General features: G+C 37.7%; 1 protein-coding gene across 1 annotated transcript; it reads left to right on the forward strand.

Moving 5' to 3' along the window:
- Nucleotides 1-1,942: 1,942 nt before the first annotated feature.
- Nucleotides 1,943-21,387, forward strand: LOC140245198 (uncharacterized). Its single transcript, XM_072324788.1, has 10 exons — nt 1,943-1,953; nt 4,458-4,525; nt 7,757-7,972; nt 8,603-8,686; nt 9,636-9,842; nt 12,242-12,347; nt 12,694-13,250; nt 13,443-13,549; nt 19,249-19,306; nt 21,032-21,387. Exons 1-10 carry the CDS (start codon nt 1,943-1,945, stop codon nt 21,385-21,387), a joined length of 1,770 nt encoding a protein of 589 aa, XP_072180889.1.
- The last annotated feature ends 86 nt before the right edge of the window (nt 21,388-21,473 follow it).

Consider the following 21,473-nt stretch of genomic DNA (forward strand, 5'->3'; position numbering starts at 1 on the left):
ACTCTCTTCAACATACCACTGTGTTTATACAACTCTTCATTTAAGGCATGCAAATGGGATTCCCTACCTTTAAAGTTTAATGTTTGTTTTATTTTCATAGAAATTAAATTAATATACAATGTACATAATGTAGCAAAAAAAAAAAGCCGATTATGAACGTAATAAAAGGAAGAGGTAGGATACAATAACAATCGATTCATTTTTTGTTTAGTTGTAGCTGTTTAATAACGTAACTATGTTAAGCACACAGTAATAGTTGTAGGTGTAATATGCGAATCATACGATATCATGGGTATATATCTATTGAAGCATTACACTCGAAATATATCTTTGCATAACCCTATGTAACATACACTGGGGGTAGCAATATCTTTTAGTGATGATATTCATTAACTTCCATTCGTATGATACCAGAAACGTCAATTCACATTGGTGTTATTGTACAAAATAAGAGAATATAATTCCATTTAAACAAAGGTAGCAATTGAAAAATAAATTTCTTTTATGTATATAACAGGTAAATTGACAACAGTACAGCAACCCCCCCCCCCGCCCCAATAAAAAAGAAAGGAATGGAAAGGAATGGAAGTACACTGTCTATATCTGAAATAAAACCCATCCCTCAAACCAATTCTCCCTAGTTACTCTTCCTAACAAAATAGCATTAAACTACCAACAAACTTCAAAACCCCTCTATATTATTCCCATCTCCGTTCACCTTTACCCTTTGAGGATGGAATGATTTTGCTACAACACGCATTTCCCATAGACACATGCCCGAGTATACTCGGGACTCGTCCTCAACGGATTTTAAAATCCAACCCATTACCAGACAGACATCTGTCCTTCCTTCCGTCTCTCATGTTTCCAAGTACAAAAAAGAAGCAAATCTAATTGACACACACACACACACACACACACACACACACACATGCACACATATGTGACCCTGCATCACAAAACAAACAAAAAAGTCGCCAGACGTGAAATTTTAGTTAAGGGCATGCTCTAAAATAGCAGACTTTAAGCTTTAAAACGATGCATAACTCAAATCAAATTGACTCTCCTAACCTATCCTAGTATTGGAAAGAAAGCACACACTCAGGAAAAGCATGAACTGAGAAAAGAGGCTCTGAAGTACAGTGTCTATTCAAGCCGTGCTGGCTGTGCGATGAATGGAACAAAAAACAGGATGTAAACCACTGGAGTAACAACAATGAAGGGATAATCAGATTAAAGTGAAATTGAGCATGCCTTATTAACACATTCTGTCTATAATCAATGCCAACTTTCAAAGCAGTAGCATTTATCCTGCCAAAAGTTATGACAGTTGAAAGTGAAGAGTGTGTTCAAGGTTTTTAAGAAATGAAAAGGGGACTCTCAAGACGCACCTAATCACACTATTCTACCAAAAAATGTTAGAGATAAACTGCTTAAAAACACACTTTCCTGCCCGTTTCATGATCCCAAATTTTAGCATAATGTAGAAGAAGACTTGCCCTTTCAGAAAATATGAAAAAGTCAAGATGGGCTAGGTTGACCCATTTCACCTATTTTCAGTCCTCACACAAAATCAGTGTGTGCGACTTTTTGTTCATTTTGTGATGCACGGTCAGATATACATTATGAGCATACGGTAAAGTGCAATAACATTGCGAACTTAATGGGCCCCGAGAAAGTCCTGCTTTTCCTTTTAAATGTTGACGTTAAAGTTCAAAGGCTGTATGTTAATGTTGCATTCTGTGTGCTGCGTCCTGGGGTTGTCATGATGCTTCCTGAATAGGGAGGAATCGTTCTCTGCATCTCTCACGGCGTTTATCCACAAATCAACTTTAAAGTATCTAGTGATGTCATCAATGTTACAATCAAAACATCATCGAATCATTTCAACAGAGAATTGACTATTCTAATGGAAATCTTATCTGTCACAGGCATTTAAGTGATGATTCAGAAGTAAGTAGTGAATTCTATCCCATCTTAGATATGTTTGGATACGTCCTCGTAGGATTATAACGCTCTAAGGATCAATGTAAAGATCATGAAACCACTGGAATCACTCGAAGTTCTTGCGAGGTTGCAAATCGTAAAGGAAATGACAAAAGTCAACAACATTAGAGGCTTGACCGGACTTGCAAGTCTGCTACGTCTTAAAATAATCAAAATATAAATATTATGTTGTCCCCCCGCCCCTGTCTAACTTTCAAAGTCAGAAATTGCTTCGTAATATATATCAAAATACTTATTAAAGCTCTTCTAAAGTTTATCACGTTTGTGTGTTTACGTAATGACTGATACTTGTCACTGATTCTCTTCCCTCTAATAGTTCTGTCTCAATTTCAGAGTCTAGTTTCACATGGTTATCATTTTGGCTTGTTTTTTTTTTTTGTCTCAATGAAGCTATTTTTCATTATGAGGAAGTACTCAATTACTGTAATATCCACATCATTTGATCATACCTGAAACTCTCCAGTATCTAACTATTTGAGCAACTATCTTCAGTTTACACAAATTCAGTTACAAAAGTTGAGCAAATGCACAGACTCAGTCTGTGCTCATATGGAATATTCTCACTGGCACTCTGCCAACACATGCAAGTGATAACTATGGAACAAACTCATTGGTTACTGCATCATGAGAAAGCTTCTGTCTATCAAGTCTGGATCTTACTGTGTGCACACAGATACTTTTTTGTTTTGTTTTGTTTTTTGTTTTAATGAGAGCTGCTAGGCCTGGGCCGGGGGAGGGGAGCAATGGATCATAGGTCTCTTCAACCTACCCCCTCCCCCACGCGAAGAAACTCAGGACGGAAACTTCTGGAAGTCATGTGTTTTTAATTTCTCTTTTCGATTCCACCCACCCCTTTATGAAGACCCAAATAAAGCGGTATTTTACAGTCCCTTCATCCTTTCCTGAGCGGTATGCATTCACTCTCGGTTGTAATATATTCCTATTCAAAGCTGAATCTACATGATTAGAACCACAAGGATAAAGAGGTGATTGTATTAATCACTTGCGGATCACTTGCAATACTTGGATACTACAAATAAATGAAGTTGTTGGTTAGCAAGTACAGCAGATACGACAGTAATTTAACATAATGATGAAAACTACGTCTACTACTTGACTTCTTATTCTTACAAATCGAATAATTTATTTATGATCTCAGCACGAGTTACGTTACGTCCCTCTGTTTCGCTTTCTTTCAGGTGACTTGAAAATTTCGTGAGAGAGATCACACGATAAAATTCTGCAGTACGAATTTTGCAAACGTTATAAATCATCCACATGTGCACACACAGTCCCACACACACATACATGCACACACACACACAATCACAATACATAGACACACACAAACACACCACCACAGAGAGAGAGAGAGGGAGGAAGTGGCAGAGTTGATCAGCCCTACCACGACCACGATTATTCCTTCACGATGTCAATTAGCGCAGCCTCTACAGCTACTCACTTTTAAGTAAGTGGACGAAGGAGCCCCTTTTTAACCTTAAGCACAACGTACTGCAGATTTGGCGAACACCTTTATTTGACGTTTATTCCGGTTGTCAGTGATGAATATGGATATCTACCGGAATCTGAGCCTTTGATACACACGTATAATTATCGAATGTGGAGTACTTATGATATCGCGATCGAGTTGAGAAAGAATGGATCTCATACTTTGGTTCTTTGCTGGTTTCATCCTCTTTCCTCCAATTTTCTCACTGTCCGAAGGCAATACAAAAAGTAAGTATCTTCATTGTTTTCAATTATAGTGCACTACGGATTCATTTCAAGCTCTTTGCATGAGTGCATGTTCAGAAAATGGGAGGCTCCATCCAAAACCATAAAAGGTTAATTTTATATCGGGATGTTCATATATATGTATAGGCATCGACAGTACTTGTTATCACAATCATCTGAACTGGTCAATTAAGATGTATTTATTGCCAGTCTAAATGTTGTCCATTAGAAACGGCACGTATAGACTTGATTTCTGAATATTATGCAGACTCTAAAGTGATGGATGAATACACTGTACGAATAATGCAATATAGAATAATGAGTTTCTTGCCTTGGAAAATTAGGTTGCTGAACTGCATAGCACGACTTCCACAATTCCTCAACTGACGCTCTCATCACATTCTCATCATCCTCTCATGTTTTAACTTCCGATTGCAAAATATCTCTTCCTATTCATTTTACCTCCAGAAGATGTTACTCTCAACTGCACGGGGATGCCACTAGAACTCGAGCTATCTTGCGACGCCAGCTGCGTTGCCAACCATGATACTTGGGATATACAGGCACCTCAAGGACGGCGAATTCTCACTGAAATCAAAGCTATCAACAACAAAGTGATGGGATTTCATATGTTGGATAAAATAGCCAACAAATCCTTTCTGAAGACAATTTTGAATTATAACCAGAGTTCCTCGGTTACATCACTGACCCATCAGATTCAACTTTGGATTTGGCATATATATCTACCCAGTGAAGTTCATGATGATGGCGGAGTGTTACGAAGGTAAGTGTTCATGACAATTACATGACGATGAATATTTCTTCGTACTATGAAACTATATGTGACTCTGCACCTCAAAACAAACAAAAAGTCGCCTGACATGAATTTTTAGTTAAGACCATATTCTGAAAGAGCAGACTTTAAGCTTTAAAATGATGTATAACTCAAATCAAATGGACTCTCCTAACCTATCTAAATATTGGAAAGAAAGCACAAACTCAGGAAAAGTGTTAACTGAGAAAAGAGGCTCTGAAGTACAGTGTCTATTCAAGCGCTTAATCTTTACCAAACCGTGCTGGCTGTGCGATGAATGGGACAAAAAACAGGAAGTAAACCACCAGAGTAACAACAATGAAGGGATTATTAGATTAAACTGAAATTAAGCATGCCTCATTAACACATTCTGTCCATAATTAATGCCAACTTTCAAAACAATAGCTCAATCCTTTCAAACGTTATTAGAGTTGAAAGTGAAGAGTGTGGACAAGGTTTTTCAGAAATCAAAAAGGGATTCTAAAGAGACACCTAATCACACTATTCTACCAAAAATGTTCGAGATAAACTGCTAAAAAAACACACTTTCCTGCCCGTTTTATGATACCAAATTTTAGCATAATGTAAAAGAAGACCCGCTTTTTCAGAAAATATGAAAAAGTCAAGTTCGGCTAGGTTGACCCATTTCACTTATTTTCAGTCCTCACGCAAAATCAGCGTGTGCGACTTTATGTTCGTTTTGAGGTGCACGGTCACATATGCAATTCCTTTATCTGTTATAAAAACGGGTGTTGTTTTTTTCTTTTTTCGATCAACACTGATTTTCTCGTGTGTACATCAAGATAATGTACATAAATCGTAAGGTCTAGTCATTGTAAGATAAAATCGTGACCAACCATCATTCTTTGTAAAAGGTGATGTTAACATTTAGATAAAGTAAAGGGATTGTTGTATATTGTTGTGTCTAATCGATACGATTAGATTACAGTTCGTCTAGACATTTCCTTAAACTTTTTTTTTTTTTTTTGTAAAAAAGAAGAAGAAGAAGATGCATTGATTTCACTTGAATATGCAGATGTCATATCATACTCTACATTATTCCATTTGAAAATGTTATATACCCTCCTATTTTTGTCGGAAAAGAAATGAAATAAATGAGACATAAAAAGAAAAGGGTTTAGATACTCAGAGTATTCCTGAAACAGCATTGTTATGGACTCTGCCGACCCAAAATTAGCTTTGATTATTGATTCATGCTTCATTAATTTCGTTTAAACCCAGAGCTGAGGCTAAAAAACCCCACATACCACACACAAAAAAAGCAAAGAAGCAAAACAAAATTACCTTGTTTCCTCGGCAGTTCAAAAATTACAGACTTGTCAGGTGTTTACGACTCTGACGATGTAAATTTTAATCAGACAATGTTTTAAAGATATTTAAGACATTTTGATGCATGATTTACAAGGCAAAATGAAAGAAAGAATGGTAAAACCGTTCCAAGACGTCTATGGATTTTGAAATATGTTCTTCGTTCAGCTAATAGAAAAAACAACAACAAATGTTGTGTTACCAATTTAGGCTGAAAAAGACAGTGTGTTAATAAGATTATACGATGGAAAATAATAAGAATGTAGTATCTAAACAACATCTGGACTAATATAGGCATCAATTTTTATAATAATCTATAAGCCTATTTGCTTAATCTTAGAACTCAGAATAACGGTAAGATAATTGAATTTTCTGTTCATCTATTTTAGACATGGGTACATGTATCACTTCATTAATACGTAATATTTATTTTTCTATGTTTAGTAGGACCGATTTAGTGTTTCTTATGTTTTTCTTGATTTTTTTTTTCGGGCCACCAGATTTTGCTTTCGGGCCACCAAAAAATAAAAATCAATGATTTTGGTGGCCCGATCTGGCCACGAAAACTAAAAGTTAGTGTGGAGCCCTGCCTAAGAGATACCTCAGAAGCCATGGATATAAAAATAGAAAGCAATAATAATAAAAGAAAGAAAAGTAACAATAAAAAATCTGAAAGAGTCATTGATATACAATTTAAATTTTCAATTTAAATATTTTCACAATTAGAGAAAATCTATGTTCAAAATAACCACCACCAAGTACTCATTCTTTGATTTTTTGTTTTTGCGTTGACTATTAAATATGAAACAACAGATATTGTTAACGCCTTGAAGAGGAAACAAAGTACAAGGTTTTATGACGAAATTATTTTATTCTACCAGGCACAATTTCTACAGCTACTGATTCTCTCACCAATATACTGAATAGGTCTTTATCAAGTGGTGTTTTTTTCTGACAATTGTCAAGGTTATTCATCCGAATAGAAAATGAAATAAATTTGATACTAGTAATCATACACCAATTTCTTTACTTTCATCTTAATATCAGAAGTCTTTGAAAAATGATATTAAAGAAGAACAATGATTTTTTTTTTCGTAGCATTTTCACTATCGGTAATTCCCAATTTCGGGTTTCAACAGAGACACAGCATCATTCTTTTCAAATTAGTAGATAAATATTTAGAGAATCATCCACAAACAAATATACGCTAGCTTACAGTATTCTTTAAATGTACGTGGGATTTGTTTTTTTTTTTTCTCTCTTTGATTCCTAATTAACATGGAATGAACCTATATACTGCTAGCAAAGGACCCTATCTGGGAACATCAGTCATGTACTTTGGAAGTCGAAAAAATGTTTTATTCGAACGATTCCTGGTTATTTTATGTAATTCTCTCATTTTGCCACACATATTGTATACAATTATTATGTAGGGAAACTGTAGTTTACTAAACTAAGCCTGATGCGTTACTTCAAAAGCGTGCAATTCGCATTATTACTAATTCTTTGTCTCATAAAACCTTTGTTCTATCGTTTAAATACTTATAAGCTTTGAGACATCCACTATATATGTTTTTCTAAAGACGATTTGTATTTTCTCATTAACATACAGAATTTAGTGGTATGATATGCATTTTGTGCTCTTGTCAGTTCATTTCTGCATTTTTCAAAAAGAGCAATATTTGTATGTTCCTGAGTATTTTCATACTTTTTATCAAAATTCCCCAAAACTGTGATTTATTCTGCATTTCTCATTACGGCTAGAAATAGCGTTTATAGCGTTTATATAGCATATTATGCTATATAATAATACATAATTAGTATTATATATATGATTCATACAAGTGGAAAGTTGTTAATTTTGTTTTCGAGGGATCCCATCGGTGAAGCTGGTTGATGGACACTCTCTCTCAGAAGGCTTAGTGGTCCTCGAACCAGACAGCTATGTCTGCTATGACGGATTTACCAACAAAGCTGCTGAACTGGTTTGCAGAGAGCTTGGCTTCCCAGCGGCAGAAGAGCATTCGGCTCAGAGTTTGCCCAGAACAGCAAAGGGAAACAGTTATCAACAGCTATCTTGTCCAGAAGGTGACTGCAGTATTTTTAATAAATGCACATAATAATAATAATTACTTCACGAGTATTCACGTATAAAATATCAGACCCGTAACTGGGGGGGGGGGGGGGTTACCCCCATCCCCGTTTGCTAGGTATGCGTAAAATAAGTGAACAGTGCATAAACTAAAAAGGTCAGGAAGGAAACTGTCATAACGTGAGTTCCTCATACGTACTGAGAATCTAACATTACGCACATACAGATAGAAACTCGCTTCACTTGTCATTACGCCAAAGATTTATCTCTTTGCGAAGAAATCAGTATATTGGTCAGTTTCAAACATTCACCTTCAAACGAATGAACAAAAAACAATCTTCTCCCATGTTATATAGTTATATCCAGCAAATGGCATTACGGTGTATTGCTCTCTTGGGAAGAGCACTCTAAATCTACATGTTTTCATCCAAAAAGTTCTAGTTCAAAGAGACAGTAAATCTGTCCTGTTTGGTCAGGCTAAAAAAAAAAAGGTGATTCTGAAGGAATCAGTGCAATTTTTAACCTTTCCAGTCGATTCCCTTGATAAGTATGTATAATGATGATAATGAATAATAGTCATTTATCCCTAGTATATAGTAAATAATTCTCACAATATCATTCTACAGGTAATGCGTTCCAAAGTGTTATGGACTGTTTACCTACAACGACAAAGTGTTTGTTAAAAAAGGTTGTCAGACTGAAATGCCAAGGTGAGCAAAAGCGTGAACCCTAACAGATTTCGGTTTTATTTCTTCCTGATATAGATACCTGTAAATTCGCCAGAGTGCGACTGTCCCTATACGTAATAGTTATTCCGCTAAATATCCAAAATGATGTCAAAGGCAGCAACAAGAATATGCAGTTCTTGAAGAATTAGCCCCGAATTCTAATTGCATTATTTAAATAAAATTGAAATATTCAAGTAAAATGTGTCCTGAGGTAAGGATATACCATAGTTGTATAATGTAGAAATAAAAAACAAAAATGCTCCGGCTTTCATTCTTACAGACGACGGACGTACTTTCTGAGCAATGATGAAATTTGTATGTCATTATTAATCTCAGATTATTTTTCCAGTTTCTCTGCATACATATTCATCGGCGAAAAGCTATCCCCCTCGCCGTTTTACCTATAGAGTCAATTAGATTTACCGGTAGTCATGCAGATCAACACCATGAGTCAGATATCAAAAGCTCTAGTAGAATCTATACTTGTTTAAAGGAGGCTAATGGCGAGGAATAAAGAGACCAAGCACTGAAGTCACACATGAGGAATCCCATAAACAACTTGTTTGTGTGTTTGTTTGTTTTCTGCAGAAAAAAAATATTGCAACAATTAACTGTCATAACAATGATCGATTTTAGCGTGTGGTAGATGACTCAGTTAAAGGCTATTGCAGATCGTAATTGCCAATTACGCTTTCTTGTAATAACCGGCCGTATGCTAAAAGCATCAGACGAGCGGCCTATTTTCAGGAAAGATTTTGTTCTGTTTTGTTTTGTTTCCGATTGTCAAATTTTGTGAAACCCTGATATTAATATGTGTGATTTTGAAATTACTGACAGTTTCTAAGTGATTCCAATTAGAAAATGCCTTAACCAGTTGAATGTGTGTATCTGTTCCCAATGAACGAAATACCTTCTTTGTTTTATCTGACAGGTTCATCTGGGTCATGTGATCATCCTGGTGACGTGCCTTATGGTTATTGGGACTCCAATGTAACGAACTTTGGGTCCAGATTAACTCTTACCTGTGACGAAGGTTACGTCATCTATGGTAATGCGACACTACAGTGTGTTCAATTACCTGGTTGGTCAACTTACTTCCCGGTTTGGAGTGCTTCAATTCCGCCCTGCCTGAGAGTCGGTATGTTGTAGAAAGGCATCTTACCCTATCTCATGTTATGCAGGTCTTTTCAACTTGTTAAAACAAACAATTTCGACTCATGTGTAGGACTGAAATAGAGGAACGAACACTGGTATAACTTAGAAAATGAAGATTAGGTGAGATTTCTATTATTTGACAGTTTGAATATCGTAAGGCCCATTGTAGATAAAAGAAAATGCAGCATTACTAATCATTGTTTCAAATAAACACTAAACAAAAAGTAAGTTCCCCCTAAAACAAATCGCTGTAATTTCTGAATTAGGAGGAAATCTGAGCACAGGGACAAGTAGCTGTACTTCTAAGCAACCTATCATGTGGAATTCAGTGAATATCGTCGGGTCGAGCTTCAGTGAGCACGCCTTGAAGGCAAAATTGTCACTTTTTGAAGTTCACAAGCTGTATTTTGTAACTTTGACTCAATATTGAGACAAATTAAAAATTTCCAGCATAAGAAGGCATGCAACGCACAATTTATGTACTTCCTTTCATACCATATAACTTGCGGGCAAAATTTCACGGTTGAGTGATCACGGGGTAAAAATTGCCAAATTGACAGTTTAGGCATGTTTCCGATGGTACATTCATTGTTCCAACAGATGGAATTTATGTTTTTGAAAGCTAACAACGACTTTTGCACACAATGTTGGTCAATTCATGGTTGAATGAGCACGTTATAAAACAAACAGAAAATCATATCGAAATTATGCAGTATGTAGTGTTTGATTTTGTGCATTTGAATCCACTGAATGACATTTTTTTCATTGTGCTTAAAAACCGAATTGCGTTACCGTGATCATATGGCATTTCCTGCCAGGTGTCGCGCTTCAATGAGCACGCGGGGCTCGTAAACCCCTTAATCCTAAAGACTGACTGAATTCAGTTCCTGTGTTGTGTAGACCTCAAAAAATATTCGTGGGGAATTAGTCTAATTTCATTTTGATAAACATTCTGCTGTGTTATGCTTGTTAAACAACTCATGAACTCACGTCACTGAAAATTGATCATTCCTTTGAATAAACCTTGCTATTTTCCAACTAAATTTAGCATCTCAATGAGCCCAATAGGTCGTCCCATTGACAATGATAACGGATAATGACAATGACCCTCATTTCACACATTATGAACGCTACTGGTTCTATGGCAAGCCGAATTCTCGCTGGTTTCGGTATCTCTGAGAGTGCAATATGATCAAATTTTGAAAATCGCAAGGGTTAACAAAAATTATCCTAAAATCATGATGCATTAACCAAAATTAAGACGCTTGGTGTCATTCAACTGGGAAAAAAATGGCCTTTTTAATGTTATGCAAAATAATGACATATCTGAAACAATACTGCTGAAATTAAGGATCTTAGGTGTTCCGTTCTTTCTGGGCCACCCTGTAATAGCAAGACGTTAATACAGAGGGAGGGGGGGGGGATAAAACTGTCTCACTTTGACTTTGCAAATAAATCAGCCTCAGAATGTTGAATATGAGAGTACAAAATAAGGATGTATGTAGGCCTATAGACGGCATGGATTGAAGAAAAGACGTATCTTTCAAAATCATCAGACTTACGCAATTTATTAATCAGGTTTTGATCAGCACAAATATTTGATATCCCTGTTTCCAAACAGCCAGAGAATGATAACGCTTTTCTTTGATACATTTATTCAAGCCAATTGTCTTGTGATTCATTCAATTGATGTGTGGCGTATTTATCTTTCAGGTCATAATGGTCATCAGACAAAGGTTCCATGGAAAAGACATATCTTTCGAAATACTGAAACTAAGGCAATTTATCAATCTGCTGTATATCAGCATAGAAAATCGATACCCTTCTTTTTAAACAGCATGAGAATGATAAAACTGTCCATGTTTTGTTGTTTCAAGCCAGTTGCACTTGTTATATTTCTTTTAAGCCGATTGTCATGTGATCTATTCTCGAAATTAATTGATGTGTGGTCATCAGACATTGGTTGCATAGAAACACATGTCTTTCGAAATTATGAAACTGACGCAATTTATCAATCAGCTTTCGTTCAGCAAAGGAACTTGGTACCCTTGTCTCGAAACATCCAGAGAATAATAAAGCTGTCCTTTCATCATTGTTTCAAGCCAATTGTTTCGTGATTCATACCCGAAAGTGATTGATGTGTGGCGTATTTCTCTCTCAGGTCATAATGGTCATGAGAAAAACATTTCATGAAAAAGAAATTCTTTTGAAATCATACCTGACGCAACTAATCAATCAGCTTTATGTCAGCAAACTTGATAACCTTGTCTCGAAACATCCAGAGAATGATAAAACTGTTCTTTAATTATTGTATTTAATCAAGCCCATTGCTTCGAGTTTCATTTACGAAAGAGATTGACGTGTGGCGCATATCTCTTTCAGATCATAAAGGCCATGAGACTAGCGTTGCATACATCCTGGGAGCGCTCCTTTGTATAATTAGCACACTCTCAATAGTATCCATTGCCTTCTGCAAACTACAAAAAAGGTGAGTCGAAAACTACCAAGCATAAGAATAAAAGAGGAAGCAATAACAAGAAAGATTTGTTCGTATTATTTGGTTCGGAGGACGATGGGTTTTAGAGAGGCATCAAATAACAGTTATAATTTATGGCACTTGATTAGATTACATCCTCATAAATATCGCGTGTAACGTGTGTTTCGATGTACACGGAAACATTATTATTTCTGTATACCAACAGCGTTACCCACAGATATATTTGCCTTTGCTTAAAAAAAAAAAAAAAAAAATCTTTTCGAAGCGTATCAAGTGTAATAGTTTGATATTATGATTTTTCCAATGTCAACTTTCATCTCCTCTTTGTATATATCAGAAGGCATAGGCCGTTAGAAGCTTCAGATCAATCTAATGGCCACACCCATGACGGGCAGCTGCAGCATCCGAGAGAGACCGATAATGGTGTTTCACTGAACCCTGCCAGTCCTGACTCTGGCACAGTGAGTCGCCCTTTGACTGACCATCAGGTCAACGGACCTGGAACCCTTTCAGCTCATCAGGAGAACCCATATCACATCTCCCAAAACATCGCGGAGGTAGACATGACATCCTGTCATCGTGCTGAAGTAGAGAAAACTTCCTTTCTTCCTCGTCAAGAATATCATAGCTTACAGGAAACGTCAACAGCTCTAGACGAATGTTATCAGGACCGTGACTACCACGACAGTGACCGCACGACTGACAGGATGACGAGCGGTGCCGCCAAATCCTGCGGAAGAGCCCACCTGTTTGATGAGCGTTGTTACAATTCGCTGAATTTTGGCATTAGGTCTGACGGTGTTTGCACTGGTAGACAGGATGTGAATATTCCCAACGCACATCCCCAGCGAGGCAGACATGTTGATAAGTCTGACCGGAACAGGCCACTGGTCAGCGAATATGCCAAGTCATGCAGCTCTGGCGAATTTGCCCAGGCGAGAGAATCTGATATCTGCAAGGAGAGCGAGGACGAACAGGTCAATCACGACTCCGACGACGGCAGACCACAAAAAGACAAACCTGTTCGGTCATCGCAGCATACATTTTCCTCTGAAAGAAAACATACTGGGCCTTCCTCATTGAAAGTAGGTTCTTCAACAACGATGTCCTCTGAAGAGATCTTTTATTATCAAGTAGAACGTGATAATGAGACTGATACCCGCAGAGCACCTCTGTATGCGAAGGTAAACAAAGCACGAGGAAAAAAACAACGTTGTCTCGACAAGTTAGGATTGAAGCACTAAACGCATATGTTACAAACACACACACACACACACACACACACACACACACACACACACACACTCACACACACATGCACACACACATGATTTTGTGTGTGTCGACGCATGTACTATGTGCATGTATGTGTGTGTGTGGGTGTGTGTGTGTGCGTAGGTAGGTAGGTATTGCGATATCATGACCCTGGATTCTCTACTTGCAGTGCTTAACGTATCATTCACAATCTTGTGAGGAAGCAAATGTTTCTGACAATATAAAAGTTGAACAGGTTTAGCAAATGACTAGGTTTTGAGTTTTAACGCCGGAGGTCCTGGACACTTGAAGTATAAATCACAATCTACTTATTCTTGTACTCACCTCATCCCCCCTTGAATGTACATAATAGTACGACTTGAAATTGTTTACAGAAAAAAAAAAGTATTAATCAATTAAGATCTCGTTTATCATTTTATCCTTTTACAGAAGGACATTGGCAGAAACCTTTCAAAAACGACATGCGCACTGACAACATTTAACAATATCAAAACCAGGGCTATACAAAACACAATTTTCATGGGGTTGATAAGAAGGTTATTTGGGTCATTAAAAGCTGAACCCTGATTATGATATGATTCACTCAAATCCCTATAGACCCCAAATCCAAAACCCTTCAGACATTATGTGACACACTGCTCGACAACGTATACGTAAATTGTTGTTGTATATGGTACTATAATCTAGTGTGTGAGACTTCTTCTCAGGTAGACTTAGTGTTTAAAAAAAGAATTTATTTTCATTTCGTTTCGTTGGCTAACGAGAATGTAGAATTGTTGCACATCGAAATGCGCAGATGACTGGTGGTAAACGTAGAATGTGCATTTTCGACCACGCACGTTTGGTGTAAAAGATGAGTTTACTACACGGCGACATTAGACAGTGCCCCTTTTGTAAAAGGTCATTTTTTTATCTTTATCTTCTTTTTTTTTAACTGGCCACACAAGCAACACTAACGTACATTGAGCATTTGTGACCGTGCATCACAAAACGAACAAAAAGTTGCACACACTGATTTTGCATGAGGACTGAAAATAAGTGAAATGGGTCAACCTAGCCGATCTTGACTTTTTCATATTTTCTGAAAGAGCAAGCCCTCTTTTACATTATGCTAAAGTTTGGGGTCATAAAACGGGCGGGAAAGTGTTTTTGTTTTAGCAGTTTATCTCAAACATTTTTTGGTAGAATAGTGTGATTAGGTGTGTGTTTCTAAAAGACCGTGTACACACTCATCAATTTCAACTCTAAAAACTTTTGACAGAATAGTGCTACTGCTTTGAAAGTTGGCATTAATCATGGACAGAATGTGTAGGCATGCTTAATTTCATTTTAATCTGATAATCCCTTCTTTGTTGTTACTCGGGTGGTTTACTTCCTGTCTTTTGTCCCCTTCATCGCACAGCCAGCACGGTTTGGTTAAGATTAAGCGCTTGAATAGACACTGTACTTCAGAGCCCCTTTTCTCAGTTCACACTTTTCCTGAGATAGTACTTTCTTTCTAATATTTAAATAGGTTAGGAGAGTCCATTTGATTTGAGATATACATCATTTTAAAGCTTAAGGTCTGCTCTTTCAGAATATGGTCTTAACTAAAAATTCATGTCTGGCGACTTTTTGTTTGTTTTGTGGTGCAGGGTCACATTTTAGCAATATTGGGCTCAGAAATCAGCTCATAAGTAATAATCTGTGATGCAGCCTATAAGTGATGATCTATGATGAATTTGTGATGAAGTTAACATGAAATTCAAAGAAATCGGTATCTGTGGGTACTTTCAAAGGAATAGCTACAGTATGCAACTTTTCAATCTAGGCGTGTATTTCATCCTAAGGAATGGGAATTCATTTTCGTTAGTGCATCTAACAAATACTTACTTTTAGCCCGTAAGTCTTAGTCTTTAGCCTAAAAAGAAGTGCAACATATCATGTCTTAAATCGAAATAAACATACATTAATCGCACTACATATAGAAGTAACTGTCATGCATTAGTCTCCGGTGTTTAAGTGCCCTACAGAGGATAAAATTCTTGGAAATTTCATAGACACAATATATACCGAGGTTACCCACTTCGCCCCGGCCCAGTGTGCGCCGTTTCAAAATCCGTGAAATATTGCTACTCCAGCCAACTTTGTAAGGTTTTTGCCCCCTTTCCCCCTTTTTTCAGTATTATTCGAATTAAAATTTTCAGTCTCTGATGTTACCATAGAATTTGACATGGCATTTTTATATACAAATTCCTTCACCTGTAGTGCGTGTGTATGTCCCCTTTGTTGCCTTTCCCTTCCAACAGGAATACATGAACGTTTAATCTGTCTACTAAGCTTTGGATAGTGACGTAAATGTATCAACCATGTGGTCATGTAGGTGACAAGGCATTTGCTCCTGGGACAATTGCTCCGGTCTTAGTTTCTCCATGGACTTAGGAATAGGGTTAGGGTTGTGAGAGGGTTCTACGTTTAGTGTGAGCATATGCATTAAAATTAGGGTTAGGACAGTGTTTCTGGGTAGAATATATGTTTGGCTTTAAAAATGTGCAGATATTTTATAGGAGCAATTGTAGCAGGAACTAATGTCATGGGGCTGGTTGAAGTAGTGCGACAATAATGTATGTGACTGCACCCCGTCCTAGCCAAGCTCTGCTTTATTATATCGGTATCCCGTATCATTTTCTTCCTTGTTAAGTTATGATTATAGCATCCGCTGCAATGCCGCTACACACAGTACATCTCATTATGTTATGTTATAAAGGACGGTCTCCATACGAAATTGGCAAGTCATATATACACACACACACACACATTGGTTTGCATCGTATCATGATGTGCACACTTTGCATTGATTTGTCACAATATTTGGAGAAAAAAAAAAGTACAGAAATAGTACCAAAAGCAAGCCTGACCAAACAAATTAATCCTCGTTCAGCAATTAGTTAGTGTTCATGAGGGGACTGAAACAGTCAGGTAATACTTTTCAGCAGTCCCCTCCATTTCCAATAACTCTGTCTTGGCGCAGCTGTTACAGCTCTAGTATAAAGTTGTATTTCCGTGTAGTTGTAGAGTACTGTCCTTTTATGTGAAATATTGCACTAATATGTTTTAACCATGTATATGTATCTGTTACACCGTAATTGCCTTTTTGTTGGAAATTAAATACATGAAATTAAATTGTTGTATCGAGGCAGCACAACTGAAGGAAGCAGGAAGCTCATAAATTCCTGGCAATATTTATAAATCTTCCTTTGACCATCACGTATTGAAACTTGAAGCCTTGTTTCGAAAACTATCACAAAAAGTAATTAATCGTATACGAGGTACTTTTGAAACCACGCTACATGTTTCAACGCAGCCCTACTCGATGGCCGGCGTCACACCCGCCACTTGGTCGATTGTCATTTAACGTTAGCTGTTGGCCCGCACTGGTATCCACGTGAAAGGCCGTGTCACACCTTTCCGGGCAAGCCGTGCGTGCGACTTGCGAAGAACAATTTTTACTACCCGGAGGTCCCCACAGATAACCCGCACGTACCTAGCACGTATCTCACCCGTAGTCGCAGGGAGGTGCGCACGCAAATCTTTTTACCCGCAACCAGGCCCTGTCACATTTTTCCGGGCAAGCTACGCGGGCTTGTTGCGTGTGGAGGTTTTCCAGCATACCGCACAATTTCTGAGGGCGGACAAGGATTTCGGAGAGTCAGTGCATGTGTCTCACTTGCTGGACGCGTTCTACTTCTAAGTTCTACTTGCGGGTATACTGTGTGACCTGTGTGCCAGGCGCGTGGGGGCTGACAACTCAGTGAAGGAATTCCTCTGAAGGAATGACAGAAGTCCCACAGAATGTCATTATCTTGGCCGCATACGGGTACTGCGAAGTACCTGCGTGGGAGTTGCCTGCGAGGTGCTGCCGCTAACGGCCTCCTACTGGTGTTCTGCGTGGACCTCTGCAGACAATCCCCGCCACTCAACCGGAAAAAAGTTTTGGTCATGCTAAAAAATTGGCTGCTGGTAAATCTGATGTGCGTGCGCATCTCCGGGCAACTATACGGGCGAGATACGCGCTAGGTACTAGTACTGTCATTTTTTTGTAAAGTAATATGGGACATCGGACGGAATAGATACATCTGTAACAATGCTGATGTCAACTATGATAATGATGATGACGTTGATAATAATGATGAAGCTGCTGATAGTGATATAGCAGTACCAAATTTATCATAGAACGGTAATCATCGTGATAATAACGAAACTGACAGAACGATACTTACAATAAACGTCATCCATGGGGTTAGTGTCATTCTTCGCTATATGTAGACGGACACTCCCCCCCCCTTCTCTCTCTTTCTCTAACAGACACGCACACACACACACACACACAAAAACCAACAACTATTAATTTGCGTCAATAATCAATTGCAATGAACTTTTCTAATGCTTTCTAATACAAAAGCTCATCAGAAATTCAGAATTTACCAAGGGTTTTTGCTGGACGATTTATATATTAAAAAAAAAAAGATTCCTTGAAACAATGTATATATCCATGTAGGGTAAAGGAATGAATAAACAATAAACGAAGTTACATTGAATCGGAATCTGCACATGCCCATTATTATATCATTTCAATCATGCATGAATAAACATATCTAAATAGACCATAAATACATACGGCAATCATTGTATTTATGATTTATTCATTAAATCTTGCAAACACTGGCTCATGGGCATGCGAAAAGAGATGTGTACTAAGAATGTAATACAGGTGTAATGTGAAAGTGTTGGGAATGGTGAGTACAATTGAGAAGATACTAAGTAAGCCTATGATACCTCCATAATAATTACTAGTGTGGAGCTCGAATCCCGGTGTTGAATTCTGTGGTTGTTGGTTGTATGTGTGACAGGATAATGTGTGAGGTATAGGTATATAGTGGGTTCGAAAAATACAGGCTTTTGGGTATTGCACAGGCTATTATAAAGTATGACTGGTATTGGTTTGTGTGTACAAGTGTAAAGGTGTGTGTGTTTGTGTGTGTTGGTTTTCGAGGATACGCAAGAAAACTTTATCTATGTCAGGATTTAAATTCATTATGATTAATTACAAGACGAACATCCGCGGCCGATCATGCCGAGAAGGTGAAAATAAAGTTCGGGAATGTATCGGCCGTCTTTCATTCGTTGACATTCATGTTCGTATATGTGTATATATATATATATATATATATATATATATATATATATATATATATATATAACATTGTGGTGTTTGATAGAACAAAAAGGAAAGAAAGATTTCTGAGAATCAAAGTTAAAACAAAAAGTAACAAAGAAATAAGTTATCTGGAAAATGAGTCACCCTGCGTTATTCAGGAAGTCCAGTCCTTCCGGACACATTCTCCACTTTTACTTGCCAAATTTGGGCATACTGTCCACTCTCTGCCCTCCTTGGGTCAAGCTATGACCTCATAGCCAGTCATAGCCCTCCACCCAAACAAAGTGGCAGTAAAAGTGACGTAGAACTGTGCGTCGGTGGACTGGAATTTAAAGTTAAAATGTATCTTTGGGAAGGGTCCTAAACCCAATAAATAGAGAAGTTTTCCTCTCCTCACTTCATATTGGAATCTTTGAAAAGCATCGAGATATTGTGCAGCAGAATTCGCGAGAGTCAGCTATCATCGTCTCCGGCAGGGGTAAGTTATTTTCTTTGTCAAGCTTAAACTGTGAAGTCTAGTTCGAGTCTAGTATGCTGTCCAGATAGTGTTATTATTATCTATGAGCTGCTACTTGCGCTACACTATATAGGTTAACTCTCATCTGTGTAGAAGGTTACGTCATCAATGGCAGCGCGACACTCCAGTGTGTGGGACTACCTGGTCGGTCAACATACTTTCCCGTTTGGAATGGTTCAGTCCCGTCCTGTTTGAGAGTCGGTATGTTGTGAAAAGACATCTTACCTCATGTCATGGTGTGCAGACTTAAAAAACCCAAAACACAACAACTTTTGAGCAACTTCGGCTGAAGGGAAGGCTGAGACTAGAGGAATAGGCCACTGGTTACGGTGGAGAGTGGATGACGTCATTTATTACTTGACAGTTTGAATTTTGTAAGAGCTACTGCAGATACAAAGAAAATATTGTATTCGATGTCCATTGTATAATTTGAAACCGGTATTCATAATTATGTAATAAGATATAACCTCATGATTATCTTTGTGATACGCGAAATGGGATTTCTCGACGGCTTCTTGAAATCCGTCAGACATTACCAACGCATTAACTTTAATATGATTTGCTCTTACATCTCAGGGTATTTGTTGTTGAATAGTACCTTTATTTCTTTCTAGAGGATCATTCAAAATTTCCTAACGTCAACAAACAATTTAGGCTACTATGTAATGTTTCCTTCCATTCCTTTCAGCTCTTAATTACAAGTATTTCTATAATATTATCATGATAAGACGGGTGGGAGTGGCAAAACGTTTTACAGTAGTTATAACAATGATGATAATTTGGCATTGCCACTTGACAAAGGAACACGCCTCTAATGTCAGGGTACAAAATGAAGATTGATATGTTAGATTGCACGGATAGAAGAATATGCCTATCTGTTAAAGTCATCCCTCTAACAGAACATATCAATCACCTTTTCATCAGCACCATAGCTTCTGATACCTTATCGTCTGAATAAACAGAGAAAAGTTGTACTATATTGGTAGTTGCGAAATATGTATGTAATTAAGAGTTTCAAGTTAATAGTGTCCTGATTTTTTTGCCTGAAGATTATACCTATGTGACACATCTTTCAGGTGATGATGCTCATCAGGTAAAAGTGATTGTGTACGTCTTGGGGACTCCTCTTCCTGTCATTTTCGCAGTCTTTATACTATCCACTGCTTGGTGTAACCGGTTACTCAAACGGTGAGTCACAAGCAACCAGAACAAAAAGCAAGGAAAAAAAAAAACAAACAAACAAACGACAAACACTTGTTCATGTATTTCTGAATCGGGTGAAGTTTAGAAGAGGAATCAAATTTCATTGCACTGATTTATGTATTGCTTAGTATTCGAATCTTGTTGATAAGCACTTGTTGAGTATATTGCATTATTACGTATCATGTGTTTTCAGTGTTTACAAAAACATTTTCTTTCTGTGTGTATGCGTAGGGCCAAAACGTGCAACAGGCATTCGAATGAATGTTTCCTGGCTCATTTCAAACTGTCATTCAAAAACTTAACTGTTCAACAGACAAACAAGAGAAAATGTATCAAGAAACTGTGTATTACTTCATATTATAGAAACATGAAAAACGGTGTTTAATAAGGAAAATTTTTGCTGGAAAAAAAAATAGAACATAAAACCGGTTTGTTTGTTTTTTCGATTTCTTTTCATTTACCTCTTCTCTTCGTTTACATCAGGAGGCACAGACATTCACAAGCTTCAAACCAGTCAAATGACCACTCGAATGACGGGCGGGAAGCAGTGTCGGAGGGAGACCAATCGTGGTGTTTCATTGAACCCTGCCAGTGTTGACTCAAGCACATCCAATAGTCGCCCTTTGCCTGACCATAGCAAACTAGTAACTCTCTCTGCTCATCAGGAGAATCCAGATCACGTCTACCAAGACATTGCGGAGGTAGACAAGATGCCCTGTCACCATGCTGGAGTAGAGGCACCTTCTCTTACTTACGAATATCTTAGCCTGCAGGAAACACCACCAGAACAAGACGAGTGTTATGGGGAACATGAATACGCTACCAGAATATGGAAATAGCGCCATCATTGGGAAATAGCGCCATCATTGGCAGTAAATTCCCAATGCAAGCCTTCCCTTGTCACTGATGTATGATGTAGTTTATG

Source organism: Diadema setosum, chromosome 22, assembly GCF_964275005.1.
Source record: "Diadema setosum chromosome 22, eeDiaSeto1, whole genome shotgun sequence".
NCBI classification, from domain to species: Eukaryota; Metazoa; Echinodermata; class Echinoidea; order Diadematoida; family Diadematidae; genus Diadema; species Diadema setosum.

Bases quoted from the DNA above. Each gene is read 5' to 3' on its own strand.
- LOC140245198 (XM_072324788.1), top strand. The intron at 4,526-7,756 runs GTAAGTGTTCAT...TTTGTTTTCGAG, and splicing joins GATGGCGGAGTGTTACGAAG to GGATCCCATCGGTGAAGCTG. The intron at 19,307-21,031 runs GTAAGTTATTTT...CGTTTACATCAG, and splicing joins TATCATCGTCTCCGGCAGGG to GAGGCACAGACATTCACAAG.